General features: G+C 32.6%; 1 protein-coding gene across 1 annotated transcript in view; it reads right to left on the bottom strand.

Moving 5' to 3' along the window:
* The window catches only part of LOC118180872 (sodium-coupled neutral amino acid transporter 7-like), a 124,113-nt gene that overhangs the window by 14,276 nt on the left and 83,745 nt on the right, over positions 1 to 26,092 (bottom strand). The window contains exons 2-5 of the mRNA XM_085822179.1: positions 17,620 to 17,741; positions 5,478 to 5,676; positions 4,603 to 4,738; positions 1,259 to 1,351 (exon numbers count right to left, since the gene is read on the bottom strand). Of these exons, the coding sequence (XP_085678305.1) occupies positions 1,259 to 1,351; positions 4,603 to 4,738; positions 5,478 to 5,676; positions 17,620 to 17,741 (550 nt within the window). The remainder of the gene's footprint in view (positions 1 to 1,258; positions 1,352 to 4,602; positions 4,739 to 5,477; positions 5,677 to 17,619; positions 17,742 to 26,092) is intronic.

The following is a 26,092-nucleotide window of genomic DNA, read 5'->3' as shown; positions in this document are numbered from 1 at the left end:
AAAGGATCTACAAAGCGAAAGCATGTTTCGATGTCCATTAAACAAAAAGTGGAATTGCTGCAAAAAATGGATAAAGGCATGAAGAAAGTGACAGAGAGGTTAGTGAAAACGAAAAAATTTCGATTGACAAGTTAGTCGGTATTCTCGGCACAGCAATTACAGCACTTGAACAGCGGAACTTTGTAACTGAACAAGAAATTATGTCTGTTTATAGAATTAAAGAGAAAGCATTAGCGCATAAAACGAAGCAACTTACATTGAAAGAAATGTTTAATAAAGTAAACAAATAAATAATAAGTTTTTTTTAAAAATTTTATTACCCTTTAGATCATAATTGCTCTTTATTTCATAAATTACGGTTTCATATTTTTAATTACATTATTTCTGCATGCCATCTTACTAGATTTAAATTGATGATCTATAATCCAGAAAAAAAACCTAATCCGGAATCGCCGAAGTCCCGACGAATCCGGATTAAAGACTTTGTACTGTACCTATCATTGGTTGCAAATTAGAGAACTGTTGAAATTTTCACAATATTCATACATTCAGTTAACTTCTTAAAAAAGTATCCATATTAAAATTATCATAAAAGCATGCTCCTTGTAGAAAAGAAAAACATAGCCCAAAGCTACTAAATTGTCTAACAACATGCATCAAGTTTTCGCCAAGAAGTTTTGTATTCTTTAGTAGTGCAGAAACTTGATCAATAGCTAGCAACTCTTAAAAGGCTAAAGAAAGTCAGTTCCATGTGTCGACTAGCTCTACTATATGTGAAGTTCATATTTTTTAATTGAAGAAAAACTCATTTTTCAACACTGTGGAGCAATTTTCATCTTAATAAAGCTGTTCAAGTGATAAAAAAATCGAATCTTTATATGTATATAAAAATCCACACTTTTGATCATATGATATTGTATCCGTAATTAAATAACACCCAACCAATATGTGTAAATTAAGGGAAAACCAGCACTTCAGGAGCTGACTGGGACACACAAATGCAATAAATGCGTATGGCTATGTAGATAAACTTTCCAAAATTGAGGAAGAAAAATGGACAGTTTTTAATCAAAAGAGGAGCTGTGTAAAATCTAATAAGTAAACTAGATTCATATATATGTAGAGTAATAGCTAAATATTTAACAAGACAATCATTTCTATATTTTAACTTTAAAAAATTGTTTTATTAATTATATTAATAAAACACATCATAAATGAACTGCCTTAAAATGAAAAAAAAAAAAAAATATATACTTACAATACTTTTATTTTACCAGGATTCGCATCCATTTTGTAATATTCATAAACTGTAAGAAAGACAGGATACAGCATTGCAAATATCCCAAGTGTACTATAAAAGAATAAAATTATTTAATACAAATAAAATAATAAAACAGTTTGAAATTTCTACATAAAACCAAAACATAAATTTTTAACATATAATAAAAATGTGAAATACTAATATTAAATAAAAATTATGCATATATTTGCATTATATATAAAAAAAAATAGAAAGATAAATTGCTCAGCATTTTCCCTTAACAATGTGCTCAAGATATGACTGTTTCCTAATTCTTGTACTAAAGTTCCACAGATCTCATTTAACACAAATTTCTGCAGATGAATATGAATTTTATAAATTCTTAAGCAGCTTGCACTTTGAAATGGACAGCATAACTTTTCCATTTGTTTCTCCCCCTCCATTTTGTAATATAAAAACTAAACATGCTCCAGTTATTATGAGTCTTCATATCTGCTGTGCACTCATATGCAGAGCTTAAATTGTGCCGGAGTCCAGCTCTGGTACTTCTTATTTTTGGGGATAAATCATAATTCTAACCAGAGCACACTGGAGCCCTAAATAAGAAAGCTCCGGCACTTTTTTTTGTAACTGAACAACAATTTCAGAAGAAATTTTATCTTGAAAATTTTATTTTTAGCCACAAAATTCTATTAAAAATCGCTTATTTAATTTTAATTTATGCCTTTACATTTTACTGAATTTTAAGTATTTAATTACTCTAATCTTTAATTATTTTAATAACTAATAATTAATTTTTAATTAAATAATAATTTATCAATAATTAGTAAATGTTAGTTAATTCATATTAAACAATAGTAGATATAGTAGATATTAATTAAATAATTTTTAATTAATTTGATAAAAATTAACCATTTAATTTTTAAATTAATAATTTTAATAGTCATTTTATTTATTTGTTCACACTTGTTCCTCCTTCCTGAAAGTTTTCCATAAGGCTCTGGTACTTCTAATTTTAGAAATTAAGCCCTGCTCATATGTCCTTAACTGCTGATGACAACCATAAGTGAATAATAATTTTACGACTCCTATAAGCATTAATGTTCTTTGATTACTACCATTTAATATTTTGCAGTGAAAGTGGACTTGTTCATTCCACTAACCACAAGACATTCATACTGTCTGTTAAAAATCAGGGGTTCTCAACTGGGGAGGGGAATTCCCCCTTGGGAGGAATTTCTTAGTTTCAGAAGGGAGAATGCAGTTAACCCTTTATTTATCTATTAAGTATTTACTTTTAGTTTATGAATATAAAAACTAATTTTATTCCAGTTTTGGTATTTATCAACATCTTCTGTATTTTGTTGTTTAATTTTCAAAGTACAGTAAAAATAATATAAATAAATGTTTATATGTAGTTTTTAAGTTTCAGAAAGGAAGGGGGAGAAAGTTGTTCTAGCTATGATGAAAGGAGTAAAATGGGTTAAGAATGATTGGTCTAGATATTTAAGCGGATACTGCTTTCAAGCATGTGTCTCCATGCCTATAATCTCATGTTCAATACATTTAATATTTTCCAGTAAATGAAAAAAAAAAAAAAAAAAAAAAAAAAATTGAAGATTTTACAGCCAGATTAACAAGAAATGTGTTAACTCCATGTGGCTTCTCCAGAATCCTACATTAAAAGTAAAACATTAAACGGTCTGTTTTCAAAAGCTTATATGTAGAACATACAAAACTGTATACATAAGTTCACAGTGATGCTACCAATATGTTTGAAAACAAAAACATCATCACAGAAATAATTGCAATTAAAAACAAATTTGATCTGATCATAAATTCCCTTAGGAGAGAGAAAGATATTAAGCACAACACTCACTAAAAGCTCTCAGTGGTAGCAGAAATAGCCAAGAATGCTAGAAGGCAAATGAAGGGTGAAATCTTAAAGATAAATAAATAAAATAAATACTAGGAAATTTAATTTTTATTATTTACTTGACCACATATTTAAGAAGATATAAATTCTTGTAAAATTTAACACATATAGAATTTCACTCAACGTAAATTTTATATAAATTGTGGAACAGTCACATTTGCAATTAAAATTGAGCCAATTATAGTAGGCAAGAGTTAGTTCAAAGAAGCAATGTAAGCTTTTTCCACCTTAGACATTACCAGCTACATAATAAGTTTGCCTAACTGTAAATATTACATAATTTTAAGATGGATTCTACAGCATGAAGTATAAACAAAAACAGAACTTTTTGGGAAATGTTCAGAACAATATCTGTATAAAATTCAGAACAATATCTGTATAAAAGAAATTGGAACAATATCTGTATAGATCAGTCTTTCACTCTTACTTACAATGGGCTAAATTTTAAATACATGATTTAAGACAAATTTCAATCAAATAACAGTCAAACAAATTACTAAACTGAGTACTTTACTGTCAACTGGTTGAGGAAGGGGATTACTAAATGAAGAGTAAGAAGATTAATATAGGATTGAATAAATAAATATACAATCTAGAATAAGGGTCTCAAACTCTTATCATACGTAAGCCGAATGTATGATCTAAAAACAGCTAATAGGTCCAAAAAAAAAAAAAAATTTAACATGAGAAATTTTATTAACAAAATATATTTTAAAATTTTAAATTTTGCTTACTTAATATTTATTAAAACATACATAAACAATAATAATAACATAAAGGGAAACAGATAAAAATTATATGTAGCTTCCACCTGAAATTTAAAGTTTGGTAGCTGTAAGACATTTTTGTTGGATATACATGGTAATTCAAAGATACTGACAGTTAAATATGAAATTCTCAGATTGATATTTCTTGCAAATAATTCTTTAATCAATCATGAGATAATTTACTTTAAACAAACGAATTAGGAAAACATCCCAAGTTTTCAGAGAAAATTTACAGAACAGGACAAAAAGTTGGGAATAAACTATAACAACCTCCTCTTTTTCTCTTATTAAATATTTCTTTGACTCGTTAATAAGAATACATATGTTTACATGTAAATTATTATAAACTCCTTTATTTCTTGCTACAGCTTGACACTCAATGGTGTTTCAATTCTGATAAACTTTGTAGCCTTGAAGAGAGATTGCTACAAATTATCTTTACCTGGATTACAGATGCTCATCGGTTAATCAGATTCCTTGCTTATCAATTTTCAACTTGATTTAGTGAGTAAATCTGAACATTCTCTGAGGTTTAAATGAGATTTAAATGTGAACTGGAATTTGTTAAAAGCATCCATATTTTCACTTAAAACATCTATGTTATAGGAAAGAGAGAAGTAAATGACATGAAATTTTACCTTGCATATCTTAGAAAATCTAATCTTTGAAAATAACACATTGGTAAAATGAAGAAAATAGCCGTGATTGTTATAGTGAATCGCCGATCCAAAAACCACCACTCACAGAATCCTTTTTCAAACAGTGAAAGGAATACTGTAAAAAAAAAAAAAAAAAAAAAAAAAAAAAAAACTTCAGAAATCACGTAATTCATTTCAGCAATATCTTAAAAAAATATATATATATATATATACGCTGCAATTTTTTTGTAAAGATATTAAACAACAAAATCTAGATAAGCTATTTATATTATGACTACAACAAATTTTTATTCAAGAAGAATCACCAGGTATTATACTGCCGTTGTACCTTTGATTTAATAGCAATCAAATCTATATGCTAACATGAATAACACATGAAATAGGTCATAAAAATAATAGTTAATTATTAAAAAGTATTCTAAAATTGCCCTCAGTGGTAAATTTCAGAATGATGAATGTTACATAATATACTACTAGAATTGCAGGAAAAAAAAAAAAAAAAAAAAATTAAACATAATTTTTACTGATGTTACTCATTTGCTATATGACAAGTGTATAATCTGCAGTCAAATTTCATGAATAACAGCCAAATAAAAGTTGAATATGGCTTATTTTATAAATTTGATAATGCAGATTTACATGATAAAACAGTATCATCATTAAAATTTAATAAAATAAATTCGTCCTACATAATCCTTATAGTATATTTTATCACGTCATTCTTACACAATCATACTGATCTCCAACAATCCATTAATTTAAATGTTTAATTAAATTAACATTACTAAGGATATTTGGAAAGCAGTGTTCTCATAATTATAGCTCAAGGGAAAAAAATAATTCTTATTACTTACATCTATCATACTGATCGCCAATAATTATTAAAAATGTAATGCAAATTCCATAACATGTGAGTAAAATAGAAAGCGCAGCAAACTGTTGAGCCCTTCTGCCACACAAGGAGAGTAATACATCATGGTATGTACTGTCATTATTTAAATCAGCACAATAGACCAGAACCAGCATTGTGCCTATTAAAATAGCCATCATGAGCTGAAAGAAGTGGAAAAAACTATATAAATCATGCTGTATAAAATACTAAATTTTTATAAATATTATATGCGAATTTTTATGAATATTTTTCATTTAGATCTTTTGATCAGAATTATACAGTTTATTTCAACCTCATTTTAAAAATATACAAAGCATTATAAAAATCACTATTGCAATTATAAGACTTTTGAAAAATGCTAGCGATTTAAAAATATTTTTCAAGAAAAGAACACTTGTAACAAGAATAAAATTGTTTTTATTTGATTAATGAATACTGCTAAGCATACCACAGCTACCTGCTTTTGGGAATAGATGATTTTCAGAAGGAATTCTTAAGGGAAATTAGCTGATATCTATATTACATATGGAAAAACCAACCAAAAGAAAAATTTGATACAGTCAAAAGTCGTTAATTCAGACACCCATAATCCGGACCTCAAAGCTACAAACATTCTGCGCATGCGTCGCGTTGACGCAAGCGCATAGGTATTTACGCATGCGCATAAGACCTTTACGGCTGCGAATATGCGTGAGCGCAAGCGCATAATATGTTTACGCATGGGCGTTTAATGTGTAACGGACGGTATAAGCTAGAATTAGCTAATTATCTATTTCAGTTAATGTTGCAGATTGCGCTGTTCCTTAATCTTCGAATTGGATCCGGCTTATTATTTTTTGCAGACTGTTAGAGCAATTTTATAAAAGTAAGATTTCGATTATGTCAAATAGAATTTCCGATGCTGGAGCTCCCAAAGGATCTACAAAGCGAAAGTATGTTTCGATGTCCATCAAAACAAAAAGTGGAATTGCTGCAAAAAATGGATAAAGGCATGAAGAAAGTGATAGAGAGGTTAGTGAAAACGAAAAACTTTCGATTGACGAGTTAGTCGGTATTCTCGGCACAGCAATTACAGGACTTGAACAGTGGAACTTTGTAACTGAACAAGAAATTATGTCTGTTTATATAGAATTAAAGAGAAAGTATTAGCACATAAAACAAAGCAACTTAAACAACTTACATTGAAAGAAATGTTTAATAAAGTAAACAAATAAATATTAAGCTTTTTTTTGTAACTTTTGATACCCTTTAGATCATAATTGTTATTTATTTCATAAATTACGGTTTCATATTTTTAATTTTATAATTTCTGCATGCCATCTTACCAGATTTAAACTGATGATCTATAATCCGGAAAAATCGATAATCCGGAATCGCCGAAGTCCCGACGAGTCCGGATTAACGACTTTTGACTGTACCAAAATTCAGATATTTACACTTATATTACTGAAATATCATAATGAAAATAGCTGACACATTAATAAAATAATTTTTCTTTTGAATAATTTTTAAAATGCACTATGGTCACATAGGTCTTATGTGGCCTTTTATTTTTGTAACCATTAGTTATTTCAAATTACAAAAATGTTTTAAATGATGTAAATATCTATGTGCTGGCATTTTTAAATAATAAAAAAATCAGTTTTATATAAGTTGCAAAATATCAATTTTTATCTGGTTACCCAGACCCTATAATTGAGAAGTTTATTCTCATTATATAAAAAAAAAGAAGTTTGACACTCATACAACAAAAATTGACAGAATTAATTTTAAACTTTTTACTTATGTTACCTCAATGTTTAAATTGACCCCACACATACATAAATCGAGGCATCAAATGTTTGCATTTGTACATAACTAGAAATTCAATATCAATATAGGAAAAGGTTTCTGATAGTAATAGTTTAAATGAATGAAAATTACTATGCAGATTGCTGGGAAAAGCACTAAGCAATGTAAAGTTTTCCCAGAAAGAGATTATATTCACAGAACCTTTGAGAATTTATGTCCTTAGGAAACAGTGGCAGGCTTCAGTATAGCACACAGCATAGTTGGCATATATAAAAGTGAAAATATTTGTATTTAATTAATTTTTTGAATAAATAGTATGATATAGGTGATTCTAAAGGAATAAAACTCCACGAAACTATTAATAATGTAGTTTTAATAGTCTTAATTTTCATTTAAAAATTTTTAAATTACTTGCCTTAAACTCTTTTAGCAAATTACATAAAATATAATTATAAATAAAAGAATATCATAGAATGGCATTAAAGGGGGCAAAATCAATCTCGAATTAATCTAATTTGTTTTTCATCAACATCTCAACAAAAGTCGAAATAGACATTAAATATCTCAGAATTTGACAAAAATTTGGAAGTCAAGACTTTGTATGTTTTATTTTTTATAATGTGTATTCAATTACCTTAAATATAGTTATAGAGGCCAGGTGACTATATAAAAATTGGATTTATATACTTCTTATAAAATTGAATTTTAAAATTTAAAAATGCAAAACATGAATATTTGCCCCTTTTAAAACATTTCTGCAACTAAAAGACTATACCTATGATAACAATTGCAAAAACAAATATATACTGTGCATATAATTTACTACCAGAGCTGCAAATTTTTAAAAAATGAGAAACACTACTGAAAATTAAAATGAGTAACTCTCACCTTTTAATAATTTTTCATACCATTGAGTGATAAAAGCATAAAAATTTTTGTACGTCCTGTAATTAATTTTTAAAAAATTGCGCAAAGAGAAAAAAATCATACACATAAAAAATAAAATTAAATAATCAGCTGTATTAAAGAACATGTATGAACATATATTCTTAGGAATTTTGCATTTGTGTAAATAATTTTACAGAAATTATATTTAAAATTGTATTAACTCTTGTATAATGTAGGTGTTTAGATGGAAAAATAAGGTTACAGGTCGAGTCCATTTAAACATTGAGGTAAATGGATATTTCGCCAATTTGGCGAGATAGTGCTATGTCGCCAGATCTAGAGATAAATATCCAAAAGTCAGGAAGCTAATTTAAAGTCCAGTCAAATGTAAATTGTTCAGACAGGAAGTTACTTAACTCGGACATGTCATTTTTGCCCAAGGTTCGTATACACGTACAGCAAAAGCGTTGGCAGTTGGACTAGAGACGCCCCGAAAATGTCCATCAACTGAAAAGTTTTCTGGAACTTTTCACTTACTATTATGCGAAATTTGTGAATCAGTTACCAAATAGCCAGTTAATCAGACTATTTGGACTAAGCTCAAGTAATCGGAATATTTTAGAATTTTAGGAACCCTACTCCCGAAAAAATAAGCAAATACGGGACTCGTAAAAACTCCTTAAAGCCCGTTAGTGGAGTGTAGCATGAAATTGCATCTGACGGTTGGAGTGCCATTTGGGAGGAGCCTTTATTTCTCTCTGCAGCTGCTTGGTGATATTACAAATAACCATGCTGCTTGCTGATTCCAAGCTGTTGTCTGGTATTGCCAACAGCCACGCTGTTATGGCTATGTTGCTACTATCCCAGAAAAGTCTAATACTGGCTTTACTATGGGTCGCGCGGAACTGCTGACCACCTCCTTTTATTTCTTTAGTTTTACATTATGTTATTTTAAGTTTAATAAATGTTCTCTTTGCTTTATAGAGTTTCGTTCTCTCGATTATTTCATTCTAGGTTCAAAAGCTACCATAAGGCTTCCGAGTAGAGGCGTATTAGTGGAATCAAGTAGGACCTTGGCGAGCAAGGTCATCGGATCTCTCTCCTATTGAGCACGTTTGGAGCATTATGGGCATGGCCCTCCAAACAGCTCGCGATGTTGACGATCTAACTCGCCAGTTCGACAGAATTTGGCACGATATCCCTCAAGAGGACATCCGCAACCTCTATCAATCGATGCCAAGCCGAATAACTGCTTGCATAAGGGCCAGAGGCGGATAAACACGTTACTGACTTTTCACTTTGTAAAGCTCTATCACTTCAATAAATCATCCAATTTTTTCAAACTGTAATCATTTATTTTTCTGTACATGTACATAACTTCTACCGATTTTCGTTCCATTCGGATAACTCCTTTTTGGTGCGTCGGTTTTTTTTTTTTTTTTTTCCTCCCCTTCCCCTAAGAGTATATATGGCCCCTGATAGATTCGATGATATTAAACTCAATAATCATGTCTTCGGTATCGGGAAAAGAGGGTGCCGTATACTTACATATATTAAACAGCAAGCAGCCAAGATTTAACCCCTTAACTGCCGCGGGCGTATATATACGCCTTGCTCAGCCGATGCGTTAACTGCCCCAGATGCGCAGCCGATGCGTTAACTTTGCGAATAATTTTAGGTGTAGCAGCGCAAAGCAAATGATAGCACTTTGGAAGGACGTATATATACGCCTAGGGCAGTTAACGCATCGGCTGAGCAAGGCGTATATATACGCCCGCGGCAGTTAAGGGGTTAACTCCTACCACGTCAGACTTCCTACCGTCATGTGCCTACTGGCTCTCCTCATGAGCTGGAAACAGCGCGCCTCGCGCGCTGCTCCAGCCATACTTGTTCGGATCGGATCGGATCCCAAAATTAAAGCCAGAAGACAAAATTTTGACATTTTATACTTTAAGAGCATGGCTTAATTTAACCCCTTAACTGCCGCGGGCGTATATATACGCCTTGCTCAGCCGATGCGTTAACTGCCCAGGCGTATATATACGTCCTTCCAAAGTGCTATCATTTGCTTTGCGCTGCTACACCTAAAATTATTCGCAAAGTTAACGCATCGGTTGCGCATCTGGGGCAGTTAACGCATCGGCTGATCAAGGCGTATATATACGCCCGCGGCAGTTAAGGGGTTAAGAGAATGAGGTGTTGGGTAATGAAAAACTGTCGGCAGCTTTTCGAAAAAGACCACGAGTCTCTGCATCAAAAACAGAAATTACTACAATTATCTTAAAGGACGCATTGCGCGACTGAAACTCAGTTCGCTCACATTTGGATGTAGAGTAAACACTTTTTTTCTTTTTCTTTGTCTGATTTAAAAGAGAAAAGCCAAATTATACAGATTCTTGCATTTAGGATAAGCACATTCTAAACCGGTTTTACAAATTGCTCCAAGTCAGCAATAAAATTTCTCAAATCGAGAATATTTCACTAAAGGTCACTAAAATAAACCTATAGTTATACAATGAAAAAAAAAAAAAAAAAAAAAGTTACATACTCTTTCATCAGTATGAAGATCTCAGTAAAGTTAACTCCTTAGCGCTCATGCTTATTTAGTGATTTTAAAATTGTTCTACTGATATATATTGGAACATGTACACTGCTTTGGCTCCGACTAAAACTATTTTCATAAACTTGTCAATATTTCGAAGTCTCGCAATAAAACGTAAAGAATATTAAAATTTTAGTTACTTTCAAATTAAGAATAAATAATTATTATGGACCGTTTTCTCGAAATAAAACGAGGATTAAGGGGTTAAAAAATATAAGTTATTTTTCTATCATATAAAATATATTTTGATAGGATTTTTAAAAATTCATTTTTTGCAAAATATTACTTTGGAATAGAAATGATATTTATATAACTTCTGTGTCGTCGTTTTAATGATTTCACTCTCGAGATATCACTTTTAAACCACCTTCAAACCGTTTCATTAAGATCGTTTTCAGAAGTTGTACATGAGAAAATACATCTGCGAACGTCATTTATAGTTTATTTCTTCTTCACATTCAATAATTTTAATTCGGGTCTAGAAATTTTCGCCGTCGCCATTTCACGGTGGCCATTTCGCCGTCGGCATGTTTCGCCATCGGGACATTATTTTCTTTACATAACTGAATTATATCTTGACGTATTATACTCGTATTCAATTTATTTAGTTTAGTAATTCTGTTCGCCTTTTTGTATACTTAATAAAGGTTGCTTTTAATATATAGAGTTATATTATAAGGTATTTCTCCCACGTTCTTGTCACGCCTCCGTGGTGTTGTGGTCTGTACGCTGGGTGCGTATTCCAGAGGTCCGCGGTTCGATTCCCGGCGAAGGCGTTGGTAATTTTCCATCTTACCTGTTTCCAAAAAAAGTACATACTGTTTCTACAGTGGCACTCGAACTAAAAGAGTGTTGGATGATGATTCTCCACTCCCGGGATTTGGCGATTGGGTTCCCTAAAAACACCAGTCGCCCTTTAAAAGGGGCAGTATATAAGGTATTTCTCCCACCTTCTTAGCGAGTCTTCGTGGTGTAGTGGTTTGCACACTAAGCGCGTAATTGAGAGGTCTGCGGTTCGATCCCCGACGAAGACGTTGCTAAATTTTCAATCTCTTTTGCTTCTCAAAAAAATCCTAATGTCTACAGTGGCGCCCGAACTAAAAGGGTGGTGGAGGATAATTTCTCCCCACCCAGGATTTGGCGATGGGGTCCCCTAAAAACCCATTCGCCCTTTAAAAGGGGGAGTATATAATGTACTTCTCCCACCTTTTTGGCGTGCCTTCGTGGTGTGGTGGTCTGCACACTGGGCCGGTATTCCAGAGGTCCGCGGTTCAATTCCTGGTGAAGGCTTTGCTAATTTTTCATCTTTCCTGCTTCCAAAAAATACCTAACGTCTCTACAATTTAGAAGATGAGATATAAAGAAATTACGCATAGTTAGTTGGAAAATTATGTCAATATCAAAGAGAACTGGCATTTTTTTACCTTATCAAAGAGTGTTGGCATTTTTTTACCTGAGCCTGCATTTGGACACGGTCAGCTTTATGTTGCCTGTTCAAAAGTTCGTGAAGGAACGGACGTAAAATTAAAAATAATGGATGGTCCTCTGCAAGGCGAGCTTAAAAATGATGGAAAGATCTACGCAAGAAATGTTGTGTACAAAGAGATCTTTGACATGTGAATTAACATTTTATTATTTAAATCACCTTTATTTATTGAGTTAGCGGTGGCTCTTAAGAAATGTACCGCCAGTGGTTTCCTTCATTGCACTCTACTTTAAGCAATTAAGCAAGTAGAAGGGGGAAGCCCCGTGGGGCAGTAAGCAAGGGGCCGTCCTCGCCGCCTGCCCTGGGTAATTCAGTTTAAATTAGCAGACACCTTTGTACAAATCATTTTAAGTACAATTTATAATATCTGGAACAGCGGTCATTTCGTATGACCGCCGGGCGTTCTAGTACATTATATGCAAATCTTCATTATTTAATTTCTTTAAAGATAAAACAGGGAAATAGTATTGGGTGGAAATCAACAATTTAAAAAAGATTCGCCGTTTATAGCTTATTTGGGATAGTAATAATCCATCACTTAGTTTGTGGTTATATATTTAAATTTTTTGAACAATGCTTATTTACTGCCTCATTAAAGATGGAATGATCATCAGCAGCCTGAAGACTAATTAAATATCGTAGTTTGATTATAAGGCCATGGAATTATAGTTAATAAAGCTTGACATTAGAATTACATGTATCATTATGAGTAAAAACGTAATGCAACTAAAATATAATTAACTGCTATTTGTATAATCGGCACTTTTTGTATCTATGTACACAGCTTTCCGCTTGCATCGCTTAAAATCATAGCAAGAATGAAGAAGTATACAACATTTAATTGAACTGTAGACCATTTCCTGGTATTCCTGGTATTATAAATGGAACTGTAACACGAAGTTGTAAGAGTTTTTTAAGTACTAACTTTCCCCCATTTCTTCTGATCTGCTTCTGTTTTTCTCCAGTCAACTTCGAACCACGAATGAGACAAAAGTTTAGCACCTGGTGACTTGAATGAGAATATTCAAATAACGAAATATTACATACGGAAGAACAGAAACGCTACATTAAGTGCAAGTGAACTGTGTGTCAAGGGAACGAAAAACCACACGCAGCAGAATCAGCTGCACTTGAGCAAGGCTATCCTGCAAGCTGGAGACCTTGGAAGAGAGTCTTGGTCTCACACACATTTTGTTGCAATGAAAGACGAAATAACATTCTTTTCCTGTGTAAATTATATTCATTTATTTATTCTATAATTGTCGAAGCGAACTGACTCCAAATAGGGGTAATGCGTCACGCCGATACCTCACGAAATGCCATCTACAGAGCTTTAAACGATTAGCATATCTTACAGCAATTTATTATAGGACACATATCAGATGCATCCATTCCGTCTGAAGAATGTTTCTTTCATTCCTTACTTAAAAGAATTCATGCCTAACATTTAATAAGAGAGCAGATATGTTAAAACAAAAAAATTTGCACTTAACTCCTGCAAGAAAAGAATTAGATGTAATGTCTGGTGCAATCATTCAATAGACACCAAACGCTTGGTGGCATGAAGCGAATTAACCCCAAGTATAAAGTAACAACTGAAATTTTAGAAGGCTAAGACCTGTTATTTAAAACTAAGAAAAACAGAAATAACGCTTTGTGCTTACAACTCAGTCAACCACTTGTGGCGAGATAACTTAAGAGAAACAGTAAGTTCATATGCAAAATTTAATTTCAAATAAACTAGTAGCCAAAGGCTACACAGATCAGTCAGTGAGAAATTGGCTCCGGCATGGATATCAACTTTCGGCAATTATAATGCAAGGTCAAGGAGTGCAGATCTTGTCTTATCTAGCAACCTAGTAACGTGGCCTCGAGAGCCAGAACACGCTTTGTCTCACAATCTAAAAACCTCGCTATAAATACTCGCGAACCAATTTGCATGCCAGCGGGAAAAGAGAAGGGAGACGTGATTCAAAACATAAAATAGCTGGTTAATTAGCATAAAGAAATCTTATAAAAAAGTATAAGTAATAAATTTACATATAAAAACTTCCTTTATTTAATATGCTACTATTATATACACACACCAAAGGAAAAAAAAAAAACTTTACTTCCCTATTTTAGCACAGTTTTATAAATTAATTAAATCCTAGGACATATTAAATCAGTTTCTAACGAATGTTTTAACTTTTCCTTTTTTCTAAACGAAAATACTGTTACGAAATGTCAAGGCGCGGTGAGATGGCTTCTCCGCAAAGTAGTTTTAGGGTTGCTATAAAATGGCAAAAAGAAGGCAGGTTGCCGCATTTGGCGAGAAATCGCCCATTTGGCGACATTTGACGACAAAATTGGCGATATACCATGGACGGTTGGAGAACCTTCAGAAACGAATTCTTACCGGTTTAGCCTAGAATGTTCTCGAACACAAGCCGAAAGCTATATAAACCCTGCTGGTCCGCTGTCAGTTAATGTGTCTCTCATCGAGAGTGTGTGTGCCTCGTCTAGCAAGCTGATAGTCATTGAGCGAGTGTTTCGAAGTGTAGCGCCGAGTTCGTCTTCGAATGCATGGAGAGAGTCTTTTAGTGTATCGCGTATTAGTGCATCGTCGAGTTTCATCTTAGACTGTGCTGAGTCGAGAGCTACACTCTTGTGCATTGCGAGTTGTAGGTGGAAAGTCTCGGAAGTACGTGGAGTTCCGAGAACGACCAAGCAGAGTCGGAAGCTGTACTCTGGTGCTCTGCAGTGAAGCTGTCTCCACCGTTATTGCCTGACAGTGTGAAGGCTGTGTCACTGATTGTTCCAGCGTGTTTATAGTAGATCTTCGCCGACTATAAAAGTGTTTTGGAGCTGTCCTGATTGATATTGGTAAATAAAGTGTCTTTCGATACTTCACCAAGTGTCGTCGTTATTCACTCCAAATCTACGAACCCCGCACGAACGTGAAGGAATAAATTAACGTAACAACTAACTGACTGCGAACCAGCAGGGTTTACATAGCTTTCGGCTTGTGTTCGAGAACATTCTGGGCTAAACCGGTAAGAATTCGTTCCAGAAGGTTCTCCAACCGTCCATGGTATATCATTAATTTTATCGCCAAATGGGCGATTTCTCGCTAAATGTGACAACCCTGCTTTCCCTTGCCATTTTATGGCAACCATAAATCTGCTTTGCGGGAAGGCCACCGCGCCTTGACATTTCGTAACAATACTTTAAGAGTGTCTTAGTGATTGCCGTTGCTGAAAATATTCTTCCAGCTGTTGCTAATAGAGGAGAAAGGCACTAAACAGCTTTAAATAATACTGTCAAATTAAGAAATATTCATTCTACAGCATTTTCACTTCGAAAATACTTTAAAAAAAATCTTAAAAATCTTTTGTCAGTGCTTCTACCATCCTTAATAGATGCCATTCTTCACAAAAATCTCAATTATTTTCTTCAACATGTTTTCGAAACTTCACCGCAAACCGCAATACAAGGTAAAAATTTGTTTTGCATATTTCAAATTTAGAATAGGTACACTTTCTTGTAAACGATCTTTTTAATATATAAATTAGCTTTTATATTCAATTGAAAACTTGTTAAAGCATATAAACAGATAATTATTTTAGCTTAAGGGGTCTTAATATTTTTTCCGGAATTTCAATCTCATATAAATTCATTTTAGAACAGCTTCCGCTCTTGCTCATATACATATTTAAAAATCTGACATTATTGGTTAGATTTACCTCTTCATTTGCTGTTGTTATTTGCAACATGTTTTTTTTCGTGACCACTTTCATTTTATTCCATATTGATGAAATTAGAAAGTAAACGCAATTCAACACAGTCATTTAAAATTTACTATTCTATTAAAGTGAATATTAAGAAAAGAATATATATCTTAATTAAGGAATTTTGTATTGTAATTAAAACAAATGTAGATCACCAGATTTTGTATTGCAACTAAAACAGATATAGGTGTATTATAGATCACCTTTTACTGCTCTCAAAAGGAAGTTTTTCGCTCAAATTCATAAATCTAAATTTTCTCATGTTAGTTTCATTGCTATTTGGAAGGCAGGAAATGCTCGACTTGATGATAAACACATTTAAAAACTCAAAATTTATGAAGTGTGTTCATCCTGATAATCTGCTGTTTGCTGAAAGGCCACAGCGTAATTACTGATAGGCCAGGAAATAATTGGTACCCAGACATAAGACTCAAAACTTCGCAGAGTCCCTAAATTCTTAATAATCCTATTTTTATTTTTAGAAAACAAGGAAAATGCGAACCCTTATTTCTCTAAGTGCGTCAGAGATTCAATTCAACAAGAAACCGGTTTCGGCACTTTCTGTTTTTGAGTAAAATTATAATTCCAACGGAGTTCTAATTAAGACGAGCTCCCATATTTTTTTCTTTAACTATATTATCATTAATTTAATTTAGTTTTTATTTATCTTCTTATATTTTAGTTTCCTTTATTTATTATTTCGTTTATTTACTTCCGAGCTCCGACATTTTAATTTATTTACCTATTTATTATTAACTTCACTTATTTTTCATTTATCTTTTACTTAAATTTATTTATTTTTTATAACTTTTCCTGAAGGTATTCTATATGGCTCCGGCACTTCTGTTTTAGAAATTAAAGTCTTTTCTTTCTGTGTCTTGTCACTGGGCGGAGGGGGGGGGAACTCGCCACGGTTGCCTGTGTGAATGCGATTCATATATGGATGATCTTTACCTATCCTAAAAGTACGCACGCAGAGTTTTAAGACTTCCAATACAGACATGGTTTTTTCCTGCTAGAAATGTTTTACTAGAATGCTCGTGGTAAGTTACATGAAAATATTACAGAAAAGTTTCAGACACGATCCTCAAATATTTGCGTCGAAATTCTGTTAATGTTCTATTAACCGAAATTTCAGCATCCTTATTCAAACGAGATACGGATGCTGAAGATGTGTTTTAGCGAAGACAATGCTTAATTTAATCCTGGCTCAGGGAAAGAAAATATGACTGTAATTGCTGTTCGATACTAATTATTTCCAATGTGCGTTTTCAAGCATTTTTGTCTGCCGTAATTTTTTTCGTCATATACAGCGCATATTTTGATATTAAAATTATGGAATCTGCTTCAAAACGAATTTTTTTATGTTATCTTTAGCGGCTCTGCAGTACCTTTTCCTCCCCAGAGAGTTTTTGAATATGTAATAGCTTTGCAGCTTCAGTAAAGGTTAAGTTTTGCATACCACTGAACTGTTCTATCAGGATATGAAGTATGAATCCATGAGTATGCAACAATGTGCGGTATTAAAATTACGCAAAGAAAAGTACGGAAAAGAACGTGTACTTACTATTTGCAAAACAGCAGCGAAGAAGACACCCCCTGCTTTGTCATAAGCATATGGGTAGTTAAGGACGCCAGCTCCGAGGGCTGCATTGACGAGAAGAAAGGAGGCAACAGGCCAGCTGGTACCTGGAATGATATCAAGATTATCAATGCCCATTCACGAAAATAAATAAATAAATAAAAATTGTATGGTTTCAGATTTTAAATTACGTCCAAAGAGGCGCTTTTTTAACAATTTGTGTGTTACCTTTATTTATCAAATATCACGTTCTACGTACTCAAACTATAAAATTCAGTTCAACAGCAATATCGCAAATTAATTTTAAAATGAGCATATCTTTCGAATTTCCGATACAGAGTCTCACGCGCTGGATATAAAAATGTTTTTTCTGTACAACGTTGCCATTGCTCGCTTTGAAATCCTTAAGTTTGTTAATCAAAAATTCGTTTTACAAAATAGGAAAGTTACAAAATAGGAGTTTTACAAAATAGGAAATCGATAATGAAACAAATTCCAAATTTCGGCTTCCACATGCCCATATTCGCAGTAGGATTACGTCATTCAACGGCTCTATGTACCGTTGTTTTATCACAGCGCAAGAAATATACATACATTTATGCAGATTTTTCATTATTTAATTTCCTCAAATATAATGCAGGACTCTTAACATTTGGTGGCAACAGTTTGAAAAGTGATACGGACATCTATAGTGAACCAACGCAAAATCGCAAAACGGAAACAATAGTCCTTCAAGAACAAAACCCCTTTACACTAAAAATAAATAAATAATAAATAAATATGCAAGATTATGTTGCTAAAGTATTGTACAGCAAACTGCAAATTTTTTCTCTGCGATTACTAACAACTGCCGAGTTAGGAGTTTTTGATTTTACAATAAAAACGCTATTAAGCAATCAGTAAGAACAGCGCTTAGAATTTTGCACTTAGCACTATATAGCATGCTCTACATGCATTGCATCACTCAGTACCCGTATGGCAAAAGGTGCTAACAGGAAGATACAGGACATTTTTGTTGGCTAAACTGTAATAGAAAAGAAAGTATGTCAAAACAGTTTTTCTGAAGAATATTATGCTTGCCTAATAATATTTCAGAACCTTCGAGTAGTTGATATTGAGTTTTAACCAGAAAGACAGAAAAATTAATGCGATCGAAGTTTGTGTACCAGGAAGCTTAATAAATTAGCCATACACTTGCTCGGAATTAAAGTCGAGGCCATCGAATTATCGAAGCGAAATGCTGATCTTTCCAACCTTACTCGATCCTTTCTGGGTGTCATTTACTGTGCTTATCGACATCCGTATTGTGGGGGCCTCGGTTTTGGGGGAAAGATAAACACAAACTGTTATTAGTTACTTTCTTCGATAAGTATTTTGGAAAATTGAGAAGGAAACGAATTTCACCGATTTCCTTCTCAACTTCCCCGAAAACGGGTGAAACCGGAAAGGCTTCAGATCAGAGTCTCTAAAACAGAGCTCCGTTCCTTGTCGAACTTCTCATCCCAACTAATTTGGAGACAAAGTTTACTAATCCCACGATTGCCTTCATTAGCAAAAGGATGCACACTTCATTATTACCACAGGAATTTATTGCAGCAGTGAAGACAACAGATAAATAAAAACATTAATGCTCGTTATGGGATTCGCCCTGTCAACTGATATATATAAAATTGTAAATAAACTACAATTAAAAACTGTAGTTTCAACTAAAAAAAAAAAAAATATGTGACAAGTATTTTGGAAACCGTATCGAGGTAAACTTCAACGGAATGTAACGTTCGAAGCAAAACTTCATAACAGTGAATGTTCATTATTTAAAATTGATACACAAGTAGGTTCTCAGAAAAATGTCAAAAACGAATGGAACAAATTATAATAGAAAAAAAAAAAAAAAAACATTTTGTACACTGATGATGAAATTTAATCACTGTTCTTCTAACCCCCACCGGCACACCACTGGCCGAGCGGTGGCTGAACACTGGTAGTTTGATAGAGTTCAATTCCAGACGCACGGGCTGGGTGTTTGACTATTTTCATGGGTTTTCCTTTGCGTAACGTGACTACGAGCCAAGGTCCCCCAGAAAATTCTCCACGAAAACAGCCCTTCCCTTAGACAGACGGCCTCGCATGTTTTGCCATAATCAAATAAACCGAACCAAACATCCACCCCATCCCATTTTGAAGCGTTTAAGCACATAAACAAATATTAAACTACAATAAAAATATAAAAGGATATCAAAAGTGATTTTTTTAAAAATAAACTACGAAATCTTCCACATAATAAAATGTTTATAGATGTAAATTGGAATAAGGATATGTGAAACTATTTTGGTTGCTCGATTGATTTAAATGAGGCAAAGCACGTTAGGACTAACTGATTTACAAAATTTTCCATTTATAATATTTAGATTAACATAGGCGCACAACATGACATAGCATATTATTTTTATTATTAATATCATTTTTTTAAATCCAGAAAACTGAACAGAAATCTTTAACGTTAAGCCTTTTAAGTAAATAAACCATACACTCGTTTTTAATGTTCTCATTTATTTATAGTATGTAAAATCATAAACATTCTAAATACATAGTTTATACATACAAATTTTAGCTTAAAACTGCACATATTATTGAACTCAAAAAAAGTTTTGTGATAAAATGAAACTGAAAACGTTCCCAGTGAAACGAATTTTTTAAAACGAATTTAACTTTTTTTTTTTTTTAAAACGAATTTAAATTTTATCATATGAGTTTCACTTACTCTTAATTTTGTAATAATTTTGTATAAAATATAATAAAATATTTTATATTATGCAACTTAATTATAATACCAGTATGAATATTTTGCTACCACAGATTTTATTAATAATAATAAGAATAAGCTGTTTAAGCTTACCTCATTGAGAATTTTCTTAAATAATACGGAGCAGAAATTTCTTACAGGAGTGGAGATGAAAATATTTTTTAAGGATCAAGCTATAATATATTGTTAGATTTAGATGAATACGATTAAGAACTTAAAAGATGCAAGAAAGAAAAAAGACGGAGGGAACCGCAACTAAAGGATTAATTTCTATACCTACCACTAGATGGCAGCACCTAAAAAATACCATGAAAGCATGAAGGTAGGAGATCGTGCATGTTTCTTACCTCCATGCATGAAAGCAAAGGAATAAAATTCCTTCTCCGACGTGTCTTGATTATTTTTTCGTTATTTCTTTTATTTATTATGCATATATATAGCAGAGGCGCAGAACCAGAATTTCTCCAAAACAGGCTAAATTTTGCGCGTAATAAAATACTTGATTGAAATCAACACCTTTGCAAAAAGCCAGAACTTTTTTAAATTTTAAAATTAATTAATTAGATTTAATTGCAACATAATTTATTTAAAATGTATTTTGTATTTCATGATCGCAATTAACGAAAGCTCCACGAAGTTAACGTTCAATTCTTAAAAATTAAGCGTCAAATTGCCAGCGTTTCCCGGCTAAGCCATTCGAATTAGCAAATTGCATCACTTCATATGATAACGTAGAATGATTAATCTGTCTTATCGACTATTTATTAATCATTTTATATGGATATTGTGAAAATCAAATACTACTTTCCAAATATTTTAGCATAGAAAAGTTATTTTTTATAGTAGATCAGCTAAGATTTGGATTTTAATTTCATTATTATACAACAGAATTTCAGTCAAATTAACAGTAACAGTCAAACATCTTTGGATGGTTTAAAACCTTGGAAAAATAATTACGCTTTCTTTTTTTGGAGAACTTGTGAAGTGACGTTTTCTACATTCTAGAAGTTAATTTTCAGCTCTTTTTCTATTTCCGACTTTTAAAAGTATTTAAATATCTGTTTAATCAGCACGAGATGGCCACCTGCCTGAATTGGTTAAGTTCAGGGCAAATTTACAGGATGCTCTGACAGAAAAATCCTTCAGTAGAAGCAGCTAATCACATCACAAGACAAACTTCGAATTTCATTCATTTTCAGGAAAAGCAACATTCAAGCTGCAGATGTTGGTGATCCGCCCGCCCTGAGGAATTTAGATAATAATGAAATATTAATACACAATAGTCTGTATTCCAGACTGCAACACTCCGGTATGTTATACATTCACTATTCCGACCTCTGACGACACCATCTATTATCAGAGTCCAATTATGCCAGTCTGTAGACTAAGTTTAATTTCAGGGACATTTAAAGCTAGCGTTCTCGTTTTTATGCGAAAAAAAAAAAAAGGTTTCTCGAGAATAACATGACGCTTTGAAGGCTCCCCAAATTAAAAAATTAAATTACTATTATTTAAAAAAATGTATGGCTACATGTAATCGCATATTCTAAAAAATAACCGTTATACCACCGCCGATTATAAAGCTTGCAATCTATGCACAAAATGCATTTCTAAGGCCAGTCAAATGGCATTTAATAAAATCACATTTACGCGCTTGAGGCCTGGCTAATGAGATGGCATATACAAAAAAAAAAAAAAAAAAAAAAAAAAAAAAGTATTGAAAAATTTGTGACAATCCTATTCACAAGGAGAACAAAAATAAAACTGAAATTTACTGCGTTATGGGAATATTCTCTCCAAGGCAAGCCGCTTATCTCGGGCTGATCCTTACTAATATTTGATTTTATTTAGTTTATTATGGCAATCCACACTACGGCTATTTGCCAAAAGGGGGGATGCCTTCGTGGAGCACTTTCTGAGGGAAACTGGCTCATATACACGTTACACATGGGGAAAACCACGAAAACGCCCATGCAGCCAGCCCGCTGGCGGACCCTTCACTAATACTCTCACATGGACCCCACAAATTACATCTATTATTAAGAAGTTTCAAGTACTTCAGATATATAAAGCTATATTCTTAATTGCTCAAAACAGTGTTCTCTCCGCAAACAACAAACTACACTTTTATACAGCCATGTTGCGTCCCATGTTATATTATGCCTGCACTACATGGGCGTACTCAAGCCGCACTAATCGAAAGCAATTATAGACTGCGCAAAATATTGTTTTCTGACAAATATGCAGTGCAAATTGGTATATTCGTTACACTAAAATAAATGAAAATTTAAATACTGTTCAGAAGAAATTTCTTAAAAAAATTTCTATAATTAGTAATGAAAGTATTAACAATTATGATAATCGCAATTTAAAACTCCCCAGAGCGATACTTAATGTAAATATGATCGAAGAGCAGCAATTACAAGTTTCTCTTGCTTACTTTCATTTTTTTATGTCTATTCTCAAAATGTAAATTTTGTGAAACTTCTAAATATTTTTGGAGTTAAGGACTTAACCATGATGGACATTCTTTACATTCATATGATTCGTAAAATAATAATCATTCGTCATCCACGACAAGTGAAAAAATTGACTGTTTCACTTACGCGTGTGTCGGATTTGCGCAATGTTTATGGGGTCCCACAAAATTTTTGTAAATATTATGGGGTCCAGGAGTTTCGAAAAAAATCTCAATGATAAAAAGGGATCGCGACTGAAAAAAGTTTAAGAAGCCCTGCTTTAGGCCACTGTGACTTTCAACAGATACTATAAAACTACTCTATATTCGAATAAGCTTTATTTTTTAATACAAAATTGGAAAGTTAAGTAATTTCAGTTCATGCAAGAATTGTTAAGTAGGGTTGTAATTATATAGAATACGTTCAAAGATTTCGCGAATATTAACAAATCCGCGAGTTTCCAATATGTTCTAGTTTTTATCGTAATTACTACAATATTTTTCGCATTTAAATAATTTTAATATTTACCAAGATACCATTTCTAATTTTACAAAAGCATAATAAAACAACCGAGAAATATTAAAGGAGAAACTGTATACATGCAGAAAGCATGAAAATTCCTTTCTGTTAACTGCAGACTTCCAAATCTTATAAAAACGTCGTGTTACAGAGGGTGATTACACATTATTAGATCGATTTCGAGGCAGTTTAATTAATGTTTAAAATGTAAAGAGTATTTTTTTAAGTTGCTCCCGTTGCTTGTCAATGCAGAATTATCCTTTTTAAAAACATGCTTCTTAAATTTCTGTGTATATCCCTAACGGGAAAAGAGGGGAAAAAAAAAAAAAAAAATCCAGTTAAATGGTGATTTTGGTGTAGGATAACGGTGTTCAATACACTCCCAGAATTTGACTTGTTTATAAATGAAATTTCAGTTAAAAATGTTTACTATGACTTTTATTTAGTTACACAGCAGTCACATATGTTCTTGCTTCGTTTCTAGTATAGACCCCCTTCTAATGTAAATCCTCGAGTGAGGAATCTTCGCAAAATTATAAGTGTAAATTCCACGTCATAAAAAGTTTCACGAAATCTTCGTGCTTGCTTAGCGAATTTTGGATTTTTTTTTCCCCTTTGCGATAAAATTATTGCCTAAGTAGGATACGTATTTTTCGAAATAAAAAATTCAAATTTCGCAATAGCAAAATTAAATTATGAAATACAAAATCTCCGATCCTTTACTAAAATAAACTGCTACAATAATATAAAGAAAAAAATTAATTACGTGTTTTATTTGCATCTATAGCTACTGACTGATCTTTTAGTAGTTTTTTTACCGCTTCTTCCTCGGAATATATGCAAAGTGGTATGTATTCATGGTTCAAAGTACATATTTCCAAAAGAAAGAAAATGCGTGCCTGGTTCAAGCAATCTAAGTAATTACGAACAGCTGGCTGATTAAATTTATGCAGCGGAATTTTAATTTTCGAACACATTTTGACAGTTTCCTCAAAACATTCTTTATTCTGTAATTTAGCACGTTTCTGCTCTTGAAAACTTCCGACAATTATAGTCTGCAGCTTAATTCCGCGTGGGCTTAGAGTGCCTACATTTTTCTTCTTTACATGATTAACATCAATCGCATGCTTCTTTGGAATATCATTTTCCTGATATTATGCAAGAACATTACAATATTTACACGTAATGGTAGGTGAGCAATTATTAGTCCAACGGGGCTTTGTCCCTGACGGACTATTATTTACGTTTTGTGATTTTGCGTCAAACTACTCTGAATGTCCGTTTCACATTTCAGACTGTTGCCACCAAATATTACCGTCCTGTATTACATTTGAAGAAATTAAATAATGAAGAATCTGCATAAATGTATGCATGTTTCTCGCAATGTGATAAAACAACGGTATCTACAGCCATCCAATTTTGAAAGACGTACTTCTACTGCGAATAGGCCAAATTTGAAATTTATTTTATTATCGATTTCGTATTTTGTAAAACTTTAACGAATTTTTTATTAACAAGCTCAAGGATTTCAAAGCGAGCAATGGCAACGTTGTACAGAAAAAACATTTTTATCTCCAGCGCGTGAGACTGTGTATCGGAAATTCTAAAGACAGGCTCGTTTTAAAATTATTTTGCGATATTGCTTGAACTGAATTTTAAGGTTTAAGTGCGAAGAACATGATATTAAATAACTAAAGGTAACACACAAAACGTTAAAAAAAAAAAAAAAAAAACGCCCCTTTGGACGTGATTTAAAATCTGAAACCTTTCAGATTTTCTTCTTTATTTTTTCGTCAATTATTATTTTATTTTATGATGGCCCATTTTATAATAAATTAATATCACTAAGGTAAAAAACTATCTATTTAGAAAAAAAAAAAAAAAAAAAAAAAAAAAAAAACGAAACAAGCACGTGACATTCCTTAGTTTGTGACACGACTGAACTGGATAATTGAGACGAATGAAGCTGGAGGCGCGCGAGTAGCAATCCTGTAAGAGGAGGCCAGAAACTCAGAAGAAGACACGATCGGTCCAGCGAGTCGCTGGAAGATGAGCGTCACCCAAATTAAATTACCTTTGAATACTAATTTTTCACCATTTTTTAGTTTAATTTATTCGTCTCTGTTTTGTAAATACGGAAATTACATATCCCTGTATTATGTAATCTTAATTTTAAAATCGTTAAAAATTTGGAAGATTAATATAAAACTGCATTAACATAAAATTACATGGATATCTTTGGATATAGAATGATTCTGGAAAGGAAAAGGAAAATTTTTTGAATTCGGAAAACAATCTCGCTGCCGTGATATTACATTAAAATATGGCATTTAACAAACAGTTCCATCTTCCAATGAATGATCATATTACTTTCTAGCTTTCGATAGGTTAATGTATTTACTCTGTCGACATCTGAAGATGAGTCGCCAAAAGTCGCCAATGTACCGTCAAGTGCAGATCAGCAGCCTGTTATATAATGGAAGCAAATCGATGTTTCAGTAAAAACAAGTTTTTTTCCTTTCACCCAACACAAAAACTATGAGTAGGCAAGTATTCTTGCTATTTGACCTTCAGGCCAAGAACATCACGGTGATTTGAATTCGCCCCACTTGCCACTGGGTGCGCATGGAACGCCTTCAGCATAGGTTATGTATCATGTCTTGAATCCATTTTTCCT

The sequence above is a fragment of the Stegodyphus dumicola genome, chromosome 8 (assembly GCF_044657685.1).
Source record: "Stegodyphus dumicola isolate Sdum_Otavi_A_Nest chromosome 8, ASM4465768v1".
In the NCBI taxonomy this organism is placed as follows: Eukaryota; Metazoa; Arthropoda; class Arachnida; order Araneae; family Eresidae; genus Stegodyphus; species Stegodyphus dumicola.
This window is presented reverse-complemented; position numbering and strand designations above follow the sequence as displayed.